The sequence below is a fragment of the Coregonus clupeaformis genome, chromosome 12 (genome assembly GCF_020615455.1).
Source record: "Coregonus clupeaformis isolate EN_2021a chromosome 12, ASM2061545v1, whole genome shotgun sequence".
NCBI lineage: Eukaryota > Metazoa > Chordata > Actinopteri > Salmoniformes > Salmonidae > Coregonus > Coregonus clupeaformis.
In genome coordinates this window covers 13,918,816-13,937,417 of record NC_059203.1, presented here as the reverse complement: position 1 = coordinate 13,937,417, position 18,602 = coordinate 13,918,816, and the positions used below count along the sequence as shown (strand labels likewise).

Sequence of the window (18,602 nt, the reverse complement as noted above, 5' to 3'; positions counted from 1 at the left end):
CTAGGAAGCTCTTTGCCACATTTTCCTCCCTCCTGAATCCTCTCCCCCCCTCCTCTCTCTGTGGATGACTTCGTCAACCACTTTGAAAAGAAGGTTGACGACATCCGATCCTCGTTTGTTAAGTCTAATGACACTGCTGGTCCTGCTCACACTGCCCTACCCTATGCTTTGACTTCTTTCTCCCCTCTCTCTCCAGATAAAATCCTGCGACTTGTGACTGCAGGCCGCCCAACAACCTGCCCGCTTGACCCCATCCCCTCCTCCCTTCTCCAGACCATCTCCGGTGACCTTCTCCCCTACCTCACCTCGCTGATCAACTCATCCTTGACCGCTGGCCATGTCCCTTCCGTCTTCAAGAGAGCGAGAGTTGCTCCCCTTCTCAAAAACCAACACTCGACCCCACTGATGTCAACAACTACAGACCAGTATCCCTTCTTTCTTTTCTTTCCAAAACTATTGAGCGTGCCGTCTTTAGCCAACTCTCTTGCTATCTCTCTCAGAATGACCTTCTTGATCCAAACCAATCAGGTTTCAGGACTGGTCATTCAACTGAGACTGCTCTTCTCTGTGTCACGGAGACTCTCCGCACTGCTAAAGCTAACTCTCTCTCCTCTGCTCTTGTCCTTCTAGACCTGTCTGCTGCCTTTGATACTGTGAACCATCAGATCCTCCTCTCCACCCTCTCCGAGCTGGGCATCTCCCGGCGCGGCTCACTCCTGGATTGCGTCCTACCTGACCGGTCGCTCCTACCAAGTGGCGTGGCGGGAAGCTGTCTCCGCACCACGTGCTCTCACCACTGGTGTCCCCCAGGGCTCGGTTCTAGGCCCTCTCCTTTTCTCCCTATACACCAAGTCACTTGGCTCTGTCATATCCTCACATGGCCTTTCCTATCATTGCTACGCTGACGATACACAACTAATCTTCTCCTTTCCCCCTTCTGATAACCAGGTGGCGAATCGCATCTCTGCATGTCTGGCAGACATATCAGTATGGATGACGGATCACCACCTCAAGCTGAACCCTGGCAAGACGGAGCTGCTCTTCCTCCCGGGGAAGGACTGCCCGTTCCATGATCTCGCCATCACGGTTGACAACTCCGCTGTGTCCTCCTCCCAGAGTGCGAAGAGCCTAGGCGTGACCCTGGACAACACCCTGTCGTTCTCCGCCAACATCAAGGCGGTGACCCGCTCCTGCAGGTTCATGCTCTACAACATTCGGAGAGTGCGACCCTGCCTTACACAGGAAGCGGCGCAGGTCCTGGTCCAGGCACTTGTCATCTCCCATCTGGACTACTGCAACTCGCTGTTGGCTGGCCTCCCTGCCTGTGCCATTAAACCCCTACAACTCATCCAGAATGCCGCAGCCCGTCTGGTGTTCAACCTTCCCAAGTTCTCTCACGTCACCCCCTCCTCCGCACACTCCACTGGCTTCCAGTTGAAGCTCGCATCCGCTACAAGACCATGGTGCTTGCCTATGGAGCAGTGAGGGGAACGGCACCTCTGTACCTTCAGGCTCTGATCAGTCCCTACACCCAAACGAGGGCATTGCGTTCATCCACCTCTGGCCTGCTGGCTCCCTTCCTCTGCGGAAGCATAGCTCCCGCTCAGCCCAGTCAAAACTGTTCGCTGCTCTGGCACCCCAATGGTGGAACAAGCTCCCTCACGACGCCAGGACAGCGGAGTCACTCACCACCTTCCGGAGACATTTGAAACCCCACCTCTTTAAGGAATACCTGGGATAGGATAAAGTATTCCTTCTAACCTCCCCCAAATTGTAAAGTGGTTATCCCACTGGCTATAGGGTGAACGCACCAATTTGTGAGTCGCTCTGGCTAAGAGTGTCTGCTAAATGACGTTAATGTGCCCTTGAGCAAGGCACTTAACCCTAATTGCTCCTGTAAGTCGCTCTGGATAAGAGCGTCTGCTAAATGACTAAAATGTAAAATGTAATGTTAGTCCGTTTTTAGTCAAAGAGAGACAGACAGACAGACAGACAGATGTTAGTCGGTTTTCAGTCAAAGACAGACAGACAGACGTTAGTCAGTTTTCAGTCAAAGACAGACAGACAGACTGATGTTAGTCCGTTTTTAGTCAAAGAGAGACCGTCAGACAGACAGACTGACGTTAGTCAGTTTTTAGTCAAAGACAGACAGACAGACAGACAGACAGACAGATGTTAGTCGGTTTTCAGTCAAAGACAGACAGACAGACGTTAGTCAGTTTTCAGTCAAAGACAGACAGACAGACTGATGTTAGTCCGTTTTTAGTCAAAGACAGACAGACAGACAGACAGACAGACGTTAGTCAGTTTTCAGTCAAAGACAGACAGACAGACAGATGTTAGTCAGTTTTCAGTCAAAGACAGACAGACAGACTGATGTTAGTCCGTTTTTAGTCAAAGAGAGACCGTCAGACAGACAGACTGACGTTAGTCAGTTTTTAGTCAAAGACAGACAGACAGACAGACAGACAGACAGATGTTAGTCGGTTTTCAGTCAAAGACAGACAGACAGACGTTAGTCAGTTTTCAGTCAAAGACAGACAGACAGACTGATGTTAGTCCGTTTTTAGTCAAAGACAGACAGACAGACAGACAGACAGACGTTAGTCAGTTTTCAGTCAAAGACAGACAGACAGACAGATGTTAGTCAGTTTTCAGTCAAAGACAGACAGACAGACTGATGTTAGTCGGTTTTTAGTCAAAGACAGACAGACAGACAGACAGACGTTAGTCGGTTTTCAGTCAAAGACAGACAGACAGACAGACGTTAGTCAGTTTTCAGTCAAAGACAGACAGACAGACAGATGTTAGTCAGTTTTCAGTCAAAGACAGACAGACAGACAGATGTTAGTCGGTTTTCAGTCAAAGACAGACAGACAGACGTTAGTCAGTTTTCAGTCAAAGACAGACAGACAGACAGACTGATGTTAGTCAGTTTTCAGTCAAAGACAGACGTGAAGTTGCCAGTCGGAAGAGAGAAAGGACTGGCACCTTGTGAAACCGAAACACATCCGCCTGGCCCCCTGCAGCCCCCCCCACCATCATCATCATCATCATCAATCACTGCTGTGTGACTCAATTATTCCAGGTGAAGTTAGATATACAATTTACAATTTACATTATTTAGCAGACGCTCTTATCCAGAGCGACTTACAGTTAGTGCATACATTATTCTTTTTTATACTGGCCCCCCGTGGGAATCGAACCCACAACCCTGGCGTTGCAAACGCCATGCTCTACCAACTGAGCTACATCCCTGCCGGCCATTCCCTCCCCTACCCTGGATGACGCTGGGCCAATTGTGCGCCGCCCCATTGGTCTCCCGGTTGCAGCCGGCTACAGCAGAGCCTGGATATAATGTGAAATAGAGAAATGTAACCTTAATCTCAGTGCTCTGCAATTTTTATTTTTTATATTTTACCTTTATTTAACTAGGCAAGTCAGTTAAGAACAAATTCTTATTTACAATGACGGCCTATACCGGCCAAACCCGGACGACGTTGGGCCAATTGTGCGCCGCCCTATGGGACTCCCAATCACGGCCGGTTGTGATACAGCCTGGAATCGAACCAGGGGGTCTGTAGTGACGCCTCAAGCACTGAGATGCAGTGCCTTAGACCGCTGCGCCACTCGGGAGCAATGAAGAGTTAGGCGTGTTTACGTTGTCTAAAGATACAATGTTTCCATACCACTGCACATCGTAGTATTAAGGCCAGGCTGTTCTTCAGGGTCTTCTGGCCGTGACAGAGAACAGCTCCTTCAGTTACAGCAGGGTTTCCCAAACAACGGTCCTCGGGACTCCAAGGGGTGCACCTTTTGGGTTTTGCCCTAACACCACAGCTGATTCAAATGATCAAAGCTTGATGATTAGTTGATTATTTGAATCAGCTGTGTGGTGCTAGGACCGAGTTTGGGAAACACTGAGTTACAGCCTGCGTCCCAAAGGGCACCCTATTCCCTGTTTAGTGCACTACTGTTGACCAGGACCCATACGGCTCTGTTGAAAAGTAGTGCACTATTTAGGGAATACTGTGCCATTTGGGATGCAGTTACATTCTCCTGACAACCATGCAGGCCAGAACACTGATACTAACCCTAACGCTGTACACTGGATGAGTCAACACCTTCTACTATAACCCTGCACACTGGATGAGTCAACACCTTCTAATATAACCCTGCACACTGGATGAGTCAACACCTTCTAATCTAACGCTGTACACTGGGTGAGTCAACACCTTCTAATCTAACGCTGTACACTGGGTGAGTCAACACCTTCTAATCTAACGCTGTACACTGGGTGAGTCAACACCTTCTAATCTAACGCTGTACACTGGATGAGTCAACATCTTCTAATCTAACGCTGTACACTGGATGAGTCAACACCTTCTAATCTAACGCTGTACACTGGATGAGTCAACATCTTCTAATCTAACGCTGTACACTGGATGAGTCAACACCTTCTAATCTAACGCTGTACACTGGGTGAGTCAACACCTTCTAATCTAACGCTGTACACTGGATGAGTCAACACCTTCTAATCTAACGCTGTACACTGGATGAGTCAACACCTTCTAATCTAACGCTGTACACTGGGTGAGTCAACACCTTCTAATCTAACGCTGTACACTGGATGAGTCAACACCTTCTAATCTAACGCTGTACACTGGATGAGTCAACACCTTCTAATCTAACGCTGTACACTGGGTGAGTCAACACCTTCTAATCTAACGCTGTACACTGGATGAGTCAACACCTTCTAATCTAACGCTGTACACTGGGTGAGTCAACACCTTCTAATCTAACGCTGTACACTGGGTGAGTCAACACCTTCTAATCTAACGCTGTACACTGGGTGAGTCAACACCTTCTAATCTAACGCTGTACACTGGGTGAGTCAACACCTTCTAATCTAACGCTGTACACTGGATGAGTCAACACCTTCTAATCTAACGCTGTACACTGGGTGAGTCAACACCTTCTAATCTAACGCTGTACACTGGATGAGTCAACACCTTCTAATCTAACGCTGTACACTGGGTGAGTCAACACCTTCTAATCTAACGCTGTACACTGGATGAGTCAACACCTTCTAATCTAACGCTGTACACTGGATGAGTCAACACCTTCTAATCTAACGCTGTACACTGGGTGAGTCAACACCTTCTAATCTAACGCTGTACACTGGATGAGTCAACACCTTCTAATCTAACGCTGTACACTGGGTGAGTCAACACCTTCTAATCTAACGCTGTACACTGGGTGAGTCAACACCTTCTAATCTAACGCTGTACACTGGGTGAGTCAACACCTTCTAATCTAACGCTGTACACTGGGTGAGTCAACACCTTCTAATCTAACGCTGTACACTGGGTGAGTCAACACCTTCTAATCTAACGCTGTACACTGGATGAGTCAACACCTTCTAATCTAACGCTGTACACTGGGTGAGTCAACACCTTCTAATCTAACGCTGTACACTGGATGAGTCAACAACTTCTAATCTAACGCTGTACACTGGGTTAATCAACACCTTCTAATCTAACGCTGTACACTGGATGAGTCAACACCTTCTAATCTAACGCTGTACACTGGGTGAGTCAACACCTTCTAATCTAACGCTGTACACTGGATGAGTCAACACCTTCTAATCTAACGCTGTACACTGGGTGAGTCAACACCTTCTAATCTAACGCTGTACACTGGATGAGTCAACACCTTCTAATCTAACGCTGTACACTGGATGAGTCAACACCTTCTAATCTAACGCTGTACACTGGGTGAGTCAACACCTTCTAATCTAACGCTGTACACTGGATGAGTCAACACCTTCTAATCTAACGCTGTACACTGGGTGAGTCAACACCTTCTAATCTAACGCTGTACACTGGGTGAGTCAACACCTTCTAATCTAACGCTGTACACTGGGTGAGTCAACACCTTCTAATCTAACGCTGTACACTGGGTGAGTCAACACCTTCTAATCTAACGCTGTACACTGGGTGAGTCAACACCTTCTAATCTAACGCTGTACACTGGATGAGTCAACACCTTCTAATCTAACGCTGTACACTGGGTGAGTCAACACCTTCTAATCTAACGCTGTACACTGGATGAGTCAACAACTTCTAATCTAACGCTGTACACTGGGTGAGTCAACACCTTCTAATCTAACGCTGTACACTGGATGAGTCAACACCTTCTAATCTAACGCTGTACACTGGGTGAGTCAACACCTTCTAATCTAACGCTGTACACTGGATGAGTCAACAACTTCTAATCTAACGCTGTACACTGGGTGAGTCAACACCTTCTAATCTAACGCTGTACACTGGGTGAGTCAACACCTTCTAATCTAACGCTGTACACTGGATGAGTCAACACCTTCTAATCTAACGCTGTACACTGGATGAGTCAACACCTTCTAATCTAACGCTGTACACTGGATGAGTCAACACCTTCTAATCTAACGCTGTACACTGGGTGAGTCAACACCTTCTAATCTAACGCTGTACACTGGATGAGTCAACACCTTCTAATCTAACGCTGTACACTGGATGAGTCAACACCTTCTAATCTAACGCTCTACACTGGGTGAGTCAACACCTTCTAATCTAACGCTGTACACTGGGTGAGTCAACACCTTCTAATCTAACGCTGTACACTGGGTGAGTCAACACCTTCTAATCTAACGCTGTACACTGGGTTAATATGTGTATGTGAATGACTGGTGTCTGAGAGTTGGATGAGATGCTAGCATTATCCTTTACTCAGGTATGACATGTTACAGGTCCCGACATCCTAATCAGACTCTCATAATGCACCTGTTTATCTATCCTAGATAGATAACCCTGCACACTGGATGAGTCAACACCTTCTAATCTTACATTTTACATTTACATTTACGTCATTTAGCAGACGCTCTTATCCAGAGCGACGTACAAATTGGTGCATTCACCCTATAACCAGTGGGATAACCACTTTACAATATATATATTTTTTTGTATATATATTATTATTTTTTTTAGGTGGGGGGGTAGAAGGATTACTTTATCCTATCCCAGGTATTCCTTAAAGAGGTGGGGTTTCAAATGTCTCCGGAAGGTGGTGAGTGACTCCGCTGTCCTGGCGTCGTGAGGGAGCTTGTTCCACCATTGGGGTGCCAGAGCAGCGAACAGTTTTGACTGGGCTGAGCGGGAGCTATGCTTCCGCAGAGGAAGGGAGCCAGCAGGCCAGAGGTGGATGAACGCAATGCCCTCGTTTGGGTGTAGGGACTGATCAGAGCCTGAAGGTACGGAGGTGCCGTTCCCCTCACAGCTCCATAGGCAAGCACCATGGTCTTGTAACAGATGCGAGCTTCAACTGGAAGCCAGTGGAGTGTGCGGAGGAGCGGGGTGACGTGAGAGAACTTGGGAAGGTTGAACACCAGACGGGCTGCAGCATTCTGGATGAGTTGTAGGGGTTTAATGGCACAGGCAGGGAGCCCAGCCAACAGCGAGTTGCAGTAATCCAGACGGGAGATGACAAGTGCCTGGATTAGGACCTGTGCCGCTTCCTGTGTAAGGCAGGGTCGTACTCTCCGAATGTTGTAGAGCATGAACCTGCAGGATCGGGTCACCGCCTTTGATGTTAGCGGAGAACGACAGGGTATTGTCCAGGGTCACGCCAAGGCTCTTCGCACTCTGGGAGGAGGACACAACTGAGTTTTCAACCGTGATGGCGAGATCATGGAACGGGCAGTCCTTCCCCGGGAGGAAGAGCATCTTCAGGTGAGGCTCTCAACAAGACAGCGTTCATTAATTGCTTGGTGGTTACGCAGAATGAGTGTGAGTGCTTGGTGGTTAAAGTTATGTTCTGACTGTCTGTTTCACTGCTGCCCTGATGCACGTTCAGAGATTAGCGCCACAGCTATTTCCTCTTAACAAATCTCATTTCGGTGCGCTACAAGAATACACACACACACACACACGTGTCCCTCTCTGCAGAAATGCTTCTGCATCAACCTCCGATGGAAACCACAGATAGAAGCGCATCAGTCAGACAAAATATGCAGACTCCGGTTTCTTTTCAATACGTTTTGTATATTCAAACAAGGTGAGTCCAGAATGGTTGTCATTCCAGTAAAGGTCTGCTGGTAAGTGCTCGGGTGCAGGGCTGCCTGCTGGTAAGTGCTGTATGTGGGTCATGTTTGAGGTTAGTGTGGAGACCAGTATCTTCTGCTGTTATGGTTAGGGTTAGCACATGGTGTCAACCCTCCGTCAGTTAGTGTTAGTAACATGGTTACCTAATGTACAAAAAGAAAACCTGCACTCACTGAAATAGTCTTTACATTTTAATGTAATTTAGCAGTAGCAGAGGTCAAATAATCACATGTGTTTCAGAGTTTGTACTGTTTGCCTTTTAGAATCCAGCCCCCAAAGAATTCTCATGATGAACTATTGAGTTGAAAGCTATTTCTGTTCTGCTATTTCAGAAGAAGAACCCCAGGATGAGACATCCGATTCAGAAGGCCTTTATTGGACCATCGCTGCAGCATTACAACAGAAGGCGGAAGGGCTGGCCGGGAATCACCACTTAAAAGGCTTTACATTTTAAAGTTTAAAAGAAGAATTGAGGTAAAAAACGGTTCCAAAGTATAACATTTATTTTAAAACTGCAGGGCAGAGCAAGTCAAAATCATAAATAAATACAAAAACATTGTAGCTGAAAACACGCTGGTTAAAATCTCTTGAAAATTAGATTTTTATCTCAACGAGACTAACCTGGTTAAAGAAAGGTTCAACAAAAACACACTCTACCTCACAAACATTTAGGCACACTTATATATAATGGTAGGTGACATAATTATAAGAACAAAAAAAACATGGACCATGAAGAGATGGCAGTTATTCATTCTTCTACAAAACAAAATACACTTTCAACACAATCCAATAAATACTTAGAACTAGATTGTAATTTAACAAGTAAAATTGTGTTCCTTGCTTCAGCTCTTTTAAAACTATTAGTTCATGGTAGTGGAAGAAGTGTTCTGATTTCAGATTTAAATAGCAGAGAAGTAGACAAAGATTTCATACACTAAGTTGTTGTCTAACTAGTTGGGAAAGTGGTCAAGACGGCAGTTGTTTCAAACAGTTAAGACAAAGTAGTTGATGCGGTTACTACAACAGCTGTCACTTTTGATTGGTAGAAGATAATTCTATCCTGATTTCATATTTAAATAGCAGAGAAGTAGACCAAGTTTTCATACCCTCTATTGACAACGTTGTTGGGAAAGTGGTCAAAGTAGCTGATTTGTGTAAAAGGTTACATTGTTTACAGTGAATAGAATGTTGAAGAAATCCCCTGAAAGTGGATGAAGTTTAATAAAAGTTTAATAGTTAAAAAAGTATAAATAGTTTCAAAAAGTTGTATGCAAGCACACTATTCCAGACCAGTCTGCACATTTTAAAGCTTGAATGGCGTTTCTAGCTTAAATGGTGTAGGAGGAGTAGGGGTCCAAAGAATAATGTCAGAAATAATTTGTATAATATTTCAGGTGTGGCTGCTTTCTTAAGTCACACTAATAAACATTATGGTGCAGTATTCCACTTAGATTCACAGACAGTTTTAATTTAAATCAATACTGATATTGGTAGTAAACATACTGTAAGCTATATCTAAATGTTGCAATACGTTGTAAACATGGTGATGTGTAATACAGTCATTATTACAGATCAGTCAATGATCACATATTAAAACATGTTAAGGTAAATTTACAGTAACATATGATTCCTTCCTCCACATGGTGGTTAGATTAACATCACATCATGACTGTACTATATCTGAGGAAGGACGTCCAGAGAGTCAATCCTAAAAATTCTACGAATTCAACTTTACAGCAGAATGTTTCAGTCAATATGACTCAGTAATAAAGTTTTGATGAACCTGAGGCTAAATGTGGTTCAGGACTTTAAAGAGAAGGTCCTCAGGACCAATACACTTTAGTCTCATGGTCTTCCACAAAGACGCAGTCCCAGATTCCTGGACTGCAGTTTAGATGTTTGGACTTTGAGGTTATTAGAGGTTAGGGTTACCCACAGAACTTTGGCTAATTCTGATTGGTCCAGGCTCAGGGTCAGGGGTCAGTGTTTGCGTCTCTGAGAGACCAGGTACTCCTCGATGTAGTTGAAGAGCAGGTCCAGCTCTCCCATTGCCTTATACAGGCCCTTATCCTGCATCTAGACACACAGGAAACACACTCAGGTTAGAGGAAACACTCAGGTTAGAGGAAACACTCAGGTTAGAGGAACTACACATACAAACGCACGCACACACACACTCACGCGTACACACACACACACACACACACACATTCACTCACTCACTGAGAGGCTGAGGCTGAAGGAGACTTACCTTCTTATACGAGGAGGTGAACTCGTTGATGTCAAATGGTTTCTTACAGGAGAAGTAGTTCCTCTATAGAGAGAGATTGGGATTGTTAGGAGTGACAGAGTAGTAGACTGTCCCACAATGCAGCAGTATTGGTTGCAGAGTGCTGGGAACACACATACATTATCTCTCTCTCTAGCGTGGGAACAGTAGGTTTGTTGGATGCTGTGTAAGTTAGGAAGTAATCGTGTCAGTGTTGTGTGTTTGGGGTTAGACCGCCGGCCGGTCCCTAAATCTGAGGTTTCTGACGAGGCCTAGATATATTGCTATGTCGTACAACCTGACGAAGCTTTAATGACATGAAACACAACCATGGAAATATCATCTCAACAATATCCCTGTGACCTTAACCAAACCACATCAAGACACTTTCACATCATAAACTCATAACGCTTTCACAGGATATAGGACCAGACTATATAGGACCAGACTATATAGGACCAGGCTATATAGGACCAGACTATATAGGACCAGACTATATAGGACCAGACTATATAGGACCAGACTATATAGGACCAGACTATATAGGACCAGACTATATATGACTATATAGGACCAGACCATATAGGACCAGACTATATAGGACCAGACTATATATGACTATATAGGACCAGACTATATAGGACCAGACTATATAGGACCAGACTATATAGGACCAGACTATATAAGACCAGACTATATAGGACCAGACTATATAGGACCAGACTATATAGGACCAGACTATATAGGACTATATAGGACCAGACTATATAGGACCAGACTATATAGGACCAGACTATATAGGACCAGACTATATAGGACCAGACTATATAGGACCAGACTATATATGCCTTCTGAAAGTATCCACATTTTGTTGTGTTACAATGTGGGGTTAAAATGGATTTCATTGTCATTTTTTGTCAACGATCTACACAAAATACTCTGTAAGTGGAAGATACATTTTAACATTTGTAAAAAATGCATGAAAAATAAAATACTAATATATCTTTTGATTAGATAAGTATTCAACGCCCTAGCACCAGGCAATATAGGACCAGACTACTTACACATTGGACGATCTCTTTCTTCAGCATGTGGAAGATGTTTCCCATGGAGTCGATGGGAGATTTAAAGTCGTTGTTGTTCTGTGTTCTGTTGTTCATGGCGGTGGGAAACACCGTGTCGAGGTAGAACTTCAGGATGCTGTCCATAGCGTGACACCCCAACGGACTCTGATGAGGAAACAAGATCATTGACATCACACTTATAGAGAGAGGAACAGTTATAACTAACCCTAACTGAAGGTGAGGAGATTATAACTAACCCTAACTGAAGATAGGATCTTATAACTAACCCTAACTGAAGGTGAGGAGATTATAACTAACCCTAACTGAAGATAGGACCTTATAACTAACCCTAACTGAAGGTGAGGAGATTATAACTAACCCTAACTGAAGGTGAGGAGATTATAACTAACCCTAACTGAAGGTGAGGAGATTATAACTAACCCTAACTGAAGGTGAGGACCTTATAACTAACCCTAACTGAAGGTGAGGAGATTATAACTAACCCTAACTGAAGGTGAGGAGATTATAACTAACCCTAACTGAAGGTGAGGAGATTATAACTAACCCTAACTGAAGGTGAGGAGATTATAACTAACCCTAACTGAAGGTGAGGAGATTATAACTAACCCTAACTGAAGGTGAGGAGATTACCTCTAGCTATATATCTACTACAGTATAACCAGGATAGCCATCAGTATAACCAGGATAGCCATCAGTATAACCAGGATAGCCATCAGTATAACCATCGGTATAACCAGGATAGCCATCAGTATAACCAGGATAGCCATCAGTATAACCAGGATAGCCATCAGTATAACCAGGATAGCCATCAGTATAACCAGGATAGCCATCAGTATAACCAGGATAGCCATCAGTATAACCAGGATAGCCATCTGTATAACCAGGATAGCCATCAGTATAACCAGGATAGCCATCAGTATAACCAGGATAGCCATCAGTATAACCAGGATAGCCATCAGTATAACCAGGATAGCCATCAGTATAACCAGGATAGCCATCAGTATAACCAGTATAGACATCAGTATAACCAGGATAGCCATCAGTATAACCATCAGTATAACCAGGATAGCCATCAGTATAACCAGGATAGCCATCCGTATAACCAGGATAGCCATCAGGGTATTTTCTTAATCTTGATCTCACTTCTAATTCAGGAATGGATTGGACATGCATCCTCGTCCTGATCTGTTTCTTTATCTCAAACCGTTCCATCAGGGGAGAACTCTATCCTACTGTTGGAATAGAGAGAACAGTGTGAAGGAGAGGGTGAACTCACCTTGAAGTGGTGTAGAATCCCTTCGTCCAGCAGGACTGTCTCCAGATCATCGTTAGCCTCCTGCAGACAACAAACAGCACAGTTTAGACTCGCAGTTTACTGATGTTTGTTTTATATCAAATCAAAGGTTGTTCATCACGTGCACATGATATAGTGGGTGTAAACGGTACAGTGAGATGCTTACTGAAGGCTAACATATCTACGTTTCTTCCCCAATATTCATCAGATCTCTCTGGTTAGTTGCCTACTATCAATTACTTTTTTTCATGTCAAAAACAGAAGCTATGGCATTATTTAGGATGGACGCTTATACTTCACTAAACCAATTGTTTGAACAACAATGTGCAGAAAGTGTGATGTCACGTTTTTTTTTTATAGGCGTTGTTGGGATTTGACCCAATTCCCTGTCGTCTGTGAGTGTTCTGGTCCCCGAGATCTCTACCTGTTGAGCTACCGTTCAGGTGACATTCCATGAACAAATCCGAACTACATTGTAAGTACGGTGTCAAGTAGAGCTCGGTATTTGAAAGCAACTTGGAATCAAAGTAAGCACTGGAACCATGGCGAAATCAATGGGATTTTGCATTTTGCAACCACGTGATCAAACGACGCTTCGCACATAATTGATCACGTGATAATGTTACTTTGAAACAAGCATCGGTACATTGTGACGGGATCAGTAGTGCTTTGAAAACTGCATGAGTTATTCAAGGCCATGTACTAGCCAAGCGTGGTGAAGGGTACACAAATAGAATAATGGGTTTTGACATTTAAATGTAGTTAAAGAAGGGGTGTGGTGATGACTTTCTGTCCTGTTAAGAGTAAGAACACAGTATAACGTAATATAGACATATACTGGTTTCAGTTGTGACTGGGGTATATTGATCAGATTATCAGACATTTTTTGGATTTATTTTCCCTTAAATTCTCACCAGATACAACCATTTCATAGCTATTTTGTTTAAAAATATATATGTCAACCCCCCTAGAGAGAGTTGACACCGGAACCAAGTGACCCTGCCCCCCCCCAATATCCATCACAAAGTGATGCCCTTGATTTATGTAGTAGTATATATAGAGAGAGAGAAAGGGGGTAGTAGTACAGTATAGTATATATGTAGTACTTACGTAGTTGTATAGTGTATGTATATGTGTATATATATATATATATATATATGTGTGTGTGTGTGTATGTGTATATATATATATATATATATATATATATGTATGTGAGAGAGAGAGAGAGGGTAGTAGTACAGTATAGTATATATGTAGTACTTACGTAGTAGTATAGTATATATATATATATATATGAGAGGGTAGTAGTATAGTATATATGTAGTACTTACGTAGTAGTATAGTGTACAGAGAGAGAGTACTTACGTAGTTGTATTGTGTATGTATATGTGTATATATATATATGTGTGTGTGTGTATATATATATATATGTATGTGAGAGGGTAGTAGTACAGTATAGTATATATGTAGTACTTACGTAGTAGTATAGTATATATATGAGAGGGTAGTAGTATAGTATATATGTAGTACTTATGTAGTAGTATAGTGTTATATATATATATATATATATATGAGAGGGTAGTAGTACAGTATAGTATATATGTTGCACTTACGTAGTAGTATAGTATATATATATGAGAGGGTAGTAGTACAGTATAGTATATATGTAGTACTTACGTAGTAGTATAGTATATATATATATATGAGAGGGTAGTAGTATAGTATATATGTAGTACTTATGTAGTAGTATAGTATATATATATATATATATGAGAGGGTAGTAGTACAGTATAGTATATATGTAGTACTTACGTAGTAGTCTCTGATGGTGGAGAAGGCGGTGCGGAGTTCCTTCAGTCTGACGGGGAAGCCCTCTATGAAGGAGCAGCAGCGGTCGGAGCACATCACACGTCTGCACTGGGCACGCTCACACTGCAGCGCTGCAGCCAGCAGCAGGGATAGGAGGAGAGAGCAGGGAGACATCCTGGAGTCTACTGGTACTACACTGTACTGGTGCTGCACTCTACTTCTGGTTCTGGTGTCTCCTGGTACTAGAGTGTACTGGTGCTGCACTCTACTTCTGGTTCTGGTGTCTCCTGGTACTAGAGTGTACTGGTTCTGGTTGTCCTCTGGTGGTCCTCTTGAGGAGCAGACAGGAGAGCATGTGTACTCTGGCCTAAACCCCTCGTCATTTATACCCTGAGAAACGTCTCACCTATTTCCTCTGTGATGCGAACAGAGTTGGTCATGTGTTCTGGTGATGAGGGGAGGGGGAGGGAGTTCCTGGCAGCACTAGGGTTAACTCCTCACACTTGATGTTCATGATGCAACATTCAGTCATTTACATGTTGATTGCGTTGGGGAAAGTTCTGAGTGTGTAATGAGAGACAAGTCACTCCTCCCTCCCTCCTCCTCCTCCGTCCTCATTCACTCTATGTCTTTAAGATGGACAGAAAAAGAGAGAAGGAATTCCTGGTATAGATACAAGAGATATAAATAGATATTTAACATGAATCAGAAAAGATGCAAGTCATTGTTTTTGTTAAATTTGCTTTGTAGATTTGTCCCTGTTTCTGCCCATCATGATAGCATTCTGCTTTCCTAGTGGTAATCGCAATGATGCAGTTACACTGAGTGGACAACATTATGAACACCTGCTCTTTCCATGACATAGACTGACCAAGTGAAAGCTATGATCCCTTATTGATGTCACTTGTTAAATCCACTTCAATCAGTGTAGATGAAGGGGAGGAGACAGGTTAAAGAGGAATTTCTAAGACAATTGAGACATGGATTGTGTATGTGTGTCATTCAGAGGGTGAATGGGCAAGACAAAAGATTGAAGTGCCTTTGAACGGGGTATGGTAGTAGGTGCCAGGCGCACAGGTTTGTGTCAAGAACTGCAACGCTGCTGAGCTTTTCACGCTTAACAGTTTCCTGTGTGTAACAAGAATGGTCCACCACCCAAAGGACATCCAGCCAACTTGACACAACTGTGGGAAGCATTGGAGTCAACATGGGCCAGCATCCCTGTGGAACGCTTTCGACACCTTGTAGAGTCCATGCACCCGACGAATTGAGGCTGTTCTGATGGCAAAAGGGGGTGCAACTCAATATTAGGAAAGTGTTCCTAATGTTTTGTACACTCAGTGTATATTAATGGTTATGTCTTCATATGACTAACATGTTAATAAATTGTGCATCAATTCATTCAAACAGCTGTATTTGACCCCTGAGGGCCATTCTACCATTATTTAAAGCAGGGATCGGCAACAGGCTGATATTTCCCCCTCAATGTAATCAAGGTATGAAGTTATTGTTCTTTTCAAATACAATCTCTTTTTGGGCTTGCTGGTGGTCAATTAGCGGTGAATCTAGGATTTCAAGGCTGCTATCTAGGTTTGTTGAGCTCTTTGTGTGTAATAACATTTGTTGGACTTTCTGATAAATGATCTCACATACATTCTATATGATATGTTATTGAACTATTTCATCTGTTTAATAACTAATAAACAATTCTGTCATTTTGCACGGTGTTTCTGATTAAAGTCCTCAAAATGTATTTTGTTTGCAAACACTGGGATGTTTAGATTACCTGCTGGATTACGACAAGGTTGGATTAGACAGTGTGTGAATTAGAACATACAGTATATTCCATGGAAAATATTTGAAATAACTGAAATGTATTTTAGTTTTTGCCCTAGCACTACACAGCTGAGAGAGAGAGAGAGACAGAGAGAGAGACAGAGAGAGAGACAGAGACAGAGAGAGAGAGAGAGACAGAGAGAGACAGAGACAGAGAGAGAGAGAGAGAGAGAGAGAACCAGTGTTTAAGTTTTTGCCCTAGCACTACACAGCTGAGACAGAGAGAGAGAGAGTGGTGTTGATGGTCTCCTAAATGAAATCATAAAATATACAGACCACAAATTCCAATTGGCTATATGTACACTTTTTAACATCATCCTCAGCTCTGGCATCTTCCCCAATATTTGGAACTAAGGACTGATCACCCCAAAAGTGGAGACAAATTTGACCCCAATAACTACCGTGGGATATGCGTCCAACAGCAACCTTGGGAAAATCCTCTGCATTATCATTAACAGCAGACTCGTACATTTCCTCAGTGAAAACAATGTACTGAGCAAATGTTAAATTGGCTTTTTCCCAAATTACCGTACGACAGACCACGTATTCACCCTGCACACCCTAATTGACAAACAAACAAACCAAAATAAAGGCAAAGTCTTCAAAAAAGCTTTTGACTCAATTTGACATGAGGGTCTGCTATACAAATTGATGGAAAGTTGGGTTGGGGGAAAAACATACGACATTATAAAATCCATGTACACAAACAACAAGTGTGCGGTTAAACTTGGCAAAAAACACACACATTTCTTTCCACAGGGCCGTGGGGTGAGACAGGGATGCAGTTTAAGCCCCACCCTCTTCAACATATATATCAACGAATTGGCGAGGGCACTAGAACAGTCTGCAGCCCCCGGCCTCACCCTACTAGAATCTGAAGTCAAATGTCTACTGTTTGCTGATGATCTGGTGCTTCTGTCCCCAACCAAGGAGGGCCTACAGCAGCATCTAGATCTTCTGTAACTTTCACAAAGCTGTGAACGATCTGAGAGACAAGGCAAGAAGGGCCTTCTATGCCATCAAAATGAACATAAAATTCGACATACTAATTAGGATCTGTCAAAAAATACTTGAATCAGTTATAGAACCCATTGCCCTTTATGGTTGTGAGGTCTGGGGTCCGCTCACCAACCAAGAATTCACAAAATGGGACAAACAACAAATTGAGACTCTGCATATCCTTAGTGTACAACGTAAAACACCAAATAATGCATGCAGAGCAGAATTAGGCCGATACATAGGCAGACCTGGCTCTCAAGAGAAGACAGGCTATGTGCACACTGCCCACAAAATGAGGTGGAAACTGAGCTGCACTTCCTAACCTCCTGCCAAATGTATGAACATATTAGAGACACATTCTTCCCTCAGATTACACAGACCCACAAATAATTAAAAAACAAATCCAATTTTGATAAACTCCCATATCTATTGGGTGAAATACCCCAGTGTGCCATCACAGCAGCAAGATGTGTGACCTGTTGCCACAAGAAAAGGGCAACCAGTGAAGAACAAACACCATTGTAAATACAACCTATATTTATGTTTATTTATTTTCCCATTTTGTACTTTAACTATTTGCACATTGTTACAACACTGTATATAGACATAATATGACATTTGAAATGTCTTTATTCTTTTGGAACTTATCTGAGTGTAATATTTACTGTTCATTTTTATGGTTTATTTCACTTTTGTTTACTATCTACTTCACTTGCTTTGGCAATGTTAACATACGTTTCCCATGCCAATAAAGCTCTTAAAATGAATTGAGGGAGAGACAGAAAGAGGCTTCTCTTGTTTTTCTCTCCATCGTATCTTTTCTCCATCTTATCGTCTCTCCATCTTATCGTCTCTCCGTCTTCAAACAGTGTGAGAGCTGATCGTGTTCTGATTGTGTTCAATGTAATGACGGCTATTGTTGGTTTATCTATGGGTCCGAGTTGCAGGTGAGAAGAGCACAGAAACGGTTATGATTAAGCATTTCTGATCAACAAGCTAATGACGTATAATGCATATGTTAAACCACGTTCACACACACAGAGTGTGTAATAAAGAGTTGAGTGATAAATGCTGAGTGAGCCTGAGTATGTGAGGTCTGTATACCTGACCTTTAAAATATCCTCTATCATAAAGCCTGTCTGCTACTGTCTCCCTCTGTCTGCACACTGTCT

At 43.1% G+C, this 18,602-nt stretch overlaps 1 protein-coding gene across 1 annotated transcript; it reads right to left on the bottom strand.

The window, feature by feature from the left end:
* Window positions 1–9,702: 9,702 nt before the first annotated feature.
* LOC121578588 (interleukin-10-like) lies at window positions 9,703–15,061 on the bottom strand. Its single transcript, XM_041892955.1, has 5 exons — window positions 14,599–15,061; window positions 12,769–12,828; window positions 11,472–11,636; window positions 10,390–10,452; window positions 9,703–10,214 (listed from the first exon to the last, which is right to left on the bottom strand). The coding sequence occupies exons 1-5, from the start codon at window positions 14,767–14,769 to the stop codon at window positions 10,119–10,121; spliced, it is 555 nt and encodes a 184-aa protein (XP_041748889.1). The 5' UTR covers window positions 14,770–15,061; the 3' UTR covers window positions 9,703–10,118.
* Between the last annotated feature and the right edge of the window lie 3,541 nt (window positions 15,062–18,602).

What these genes read in the sequence shown, in the direction of transcription:
- LOC121578588 (XM_041892955.1), bottom strand. Translation starts at nt 14,769, where the DNA reads ATGTCTCCCTGCTCTCTCCTCCTATCCCTGCTGCTGGCTGCAGCGCTG. An exon ending in GGATTCTACACCACTTCAAG is followed by an intron (nt 11,637 to 12,768) that starts GTGAGTTCACCC and finishes TTTCCTCATCAG; the next exon opens with AGTCCGTTGGGGTGTCACGC. An exon ending in AGAAAGAGATCGTCCAATGT is followed by an intron (nt 10,453 to 11,471) that starts GTAAGTAGTCTG and finishes CTCTCTCTATAG; the next exon opens with AGGAACTACTTCTCCTGTAA.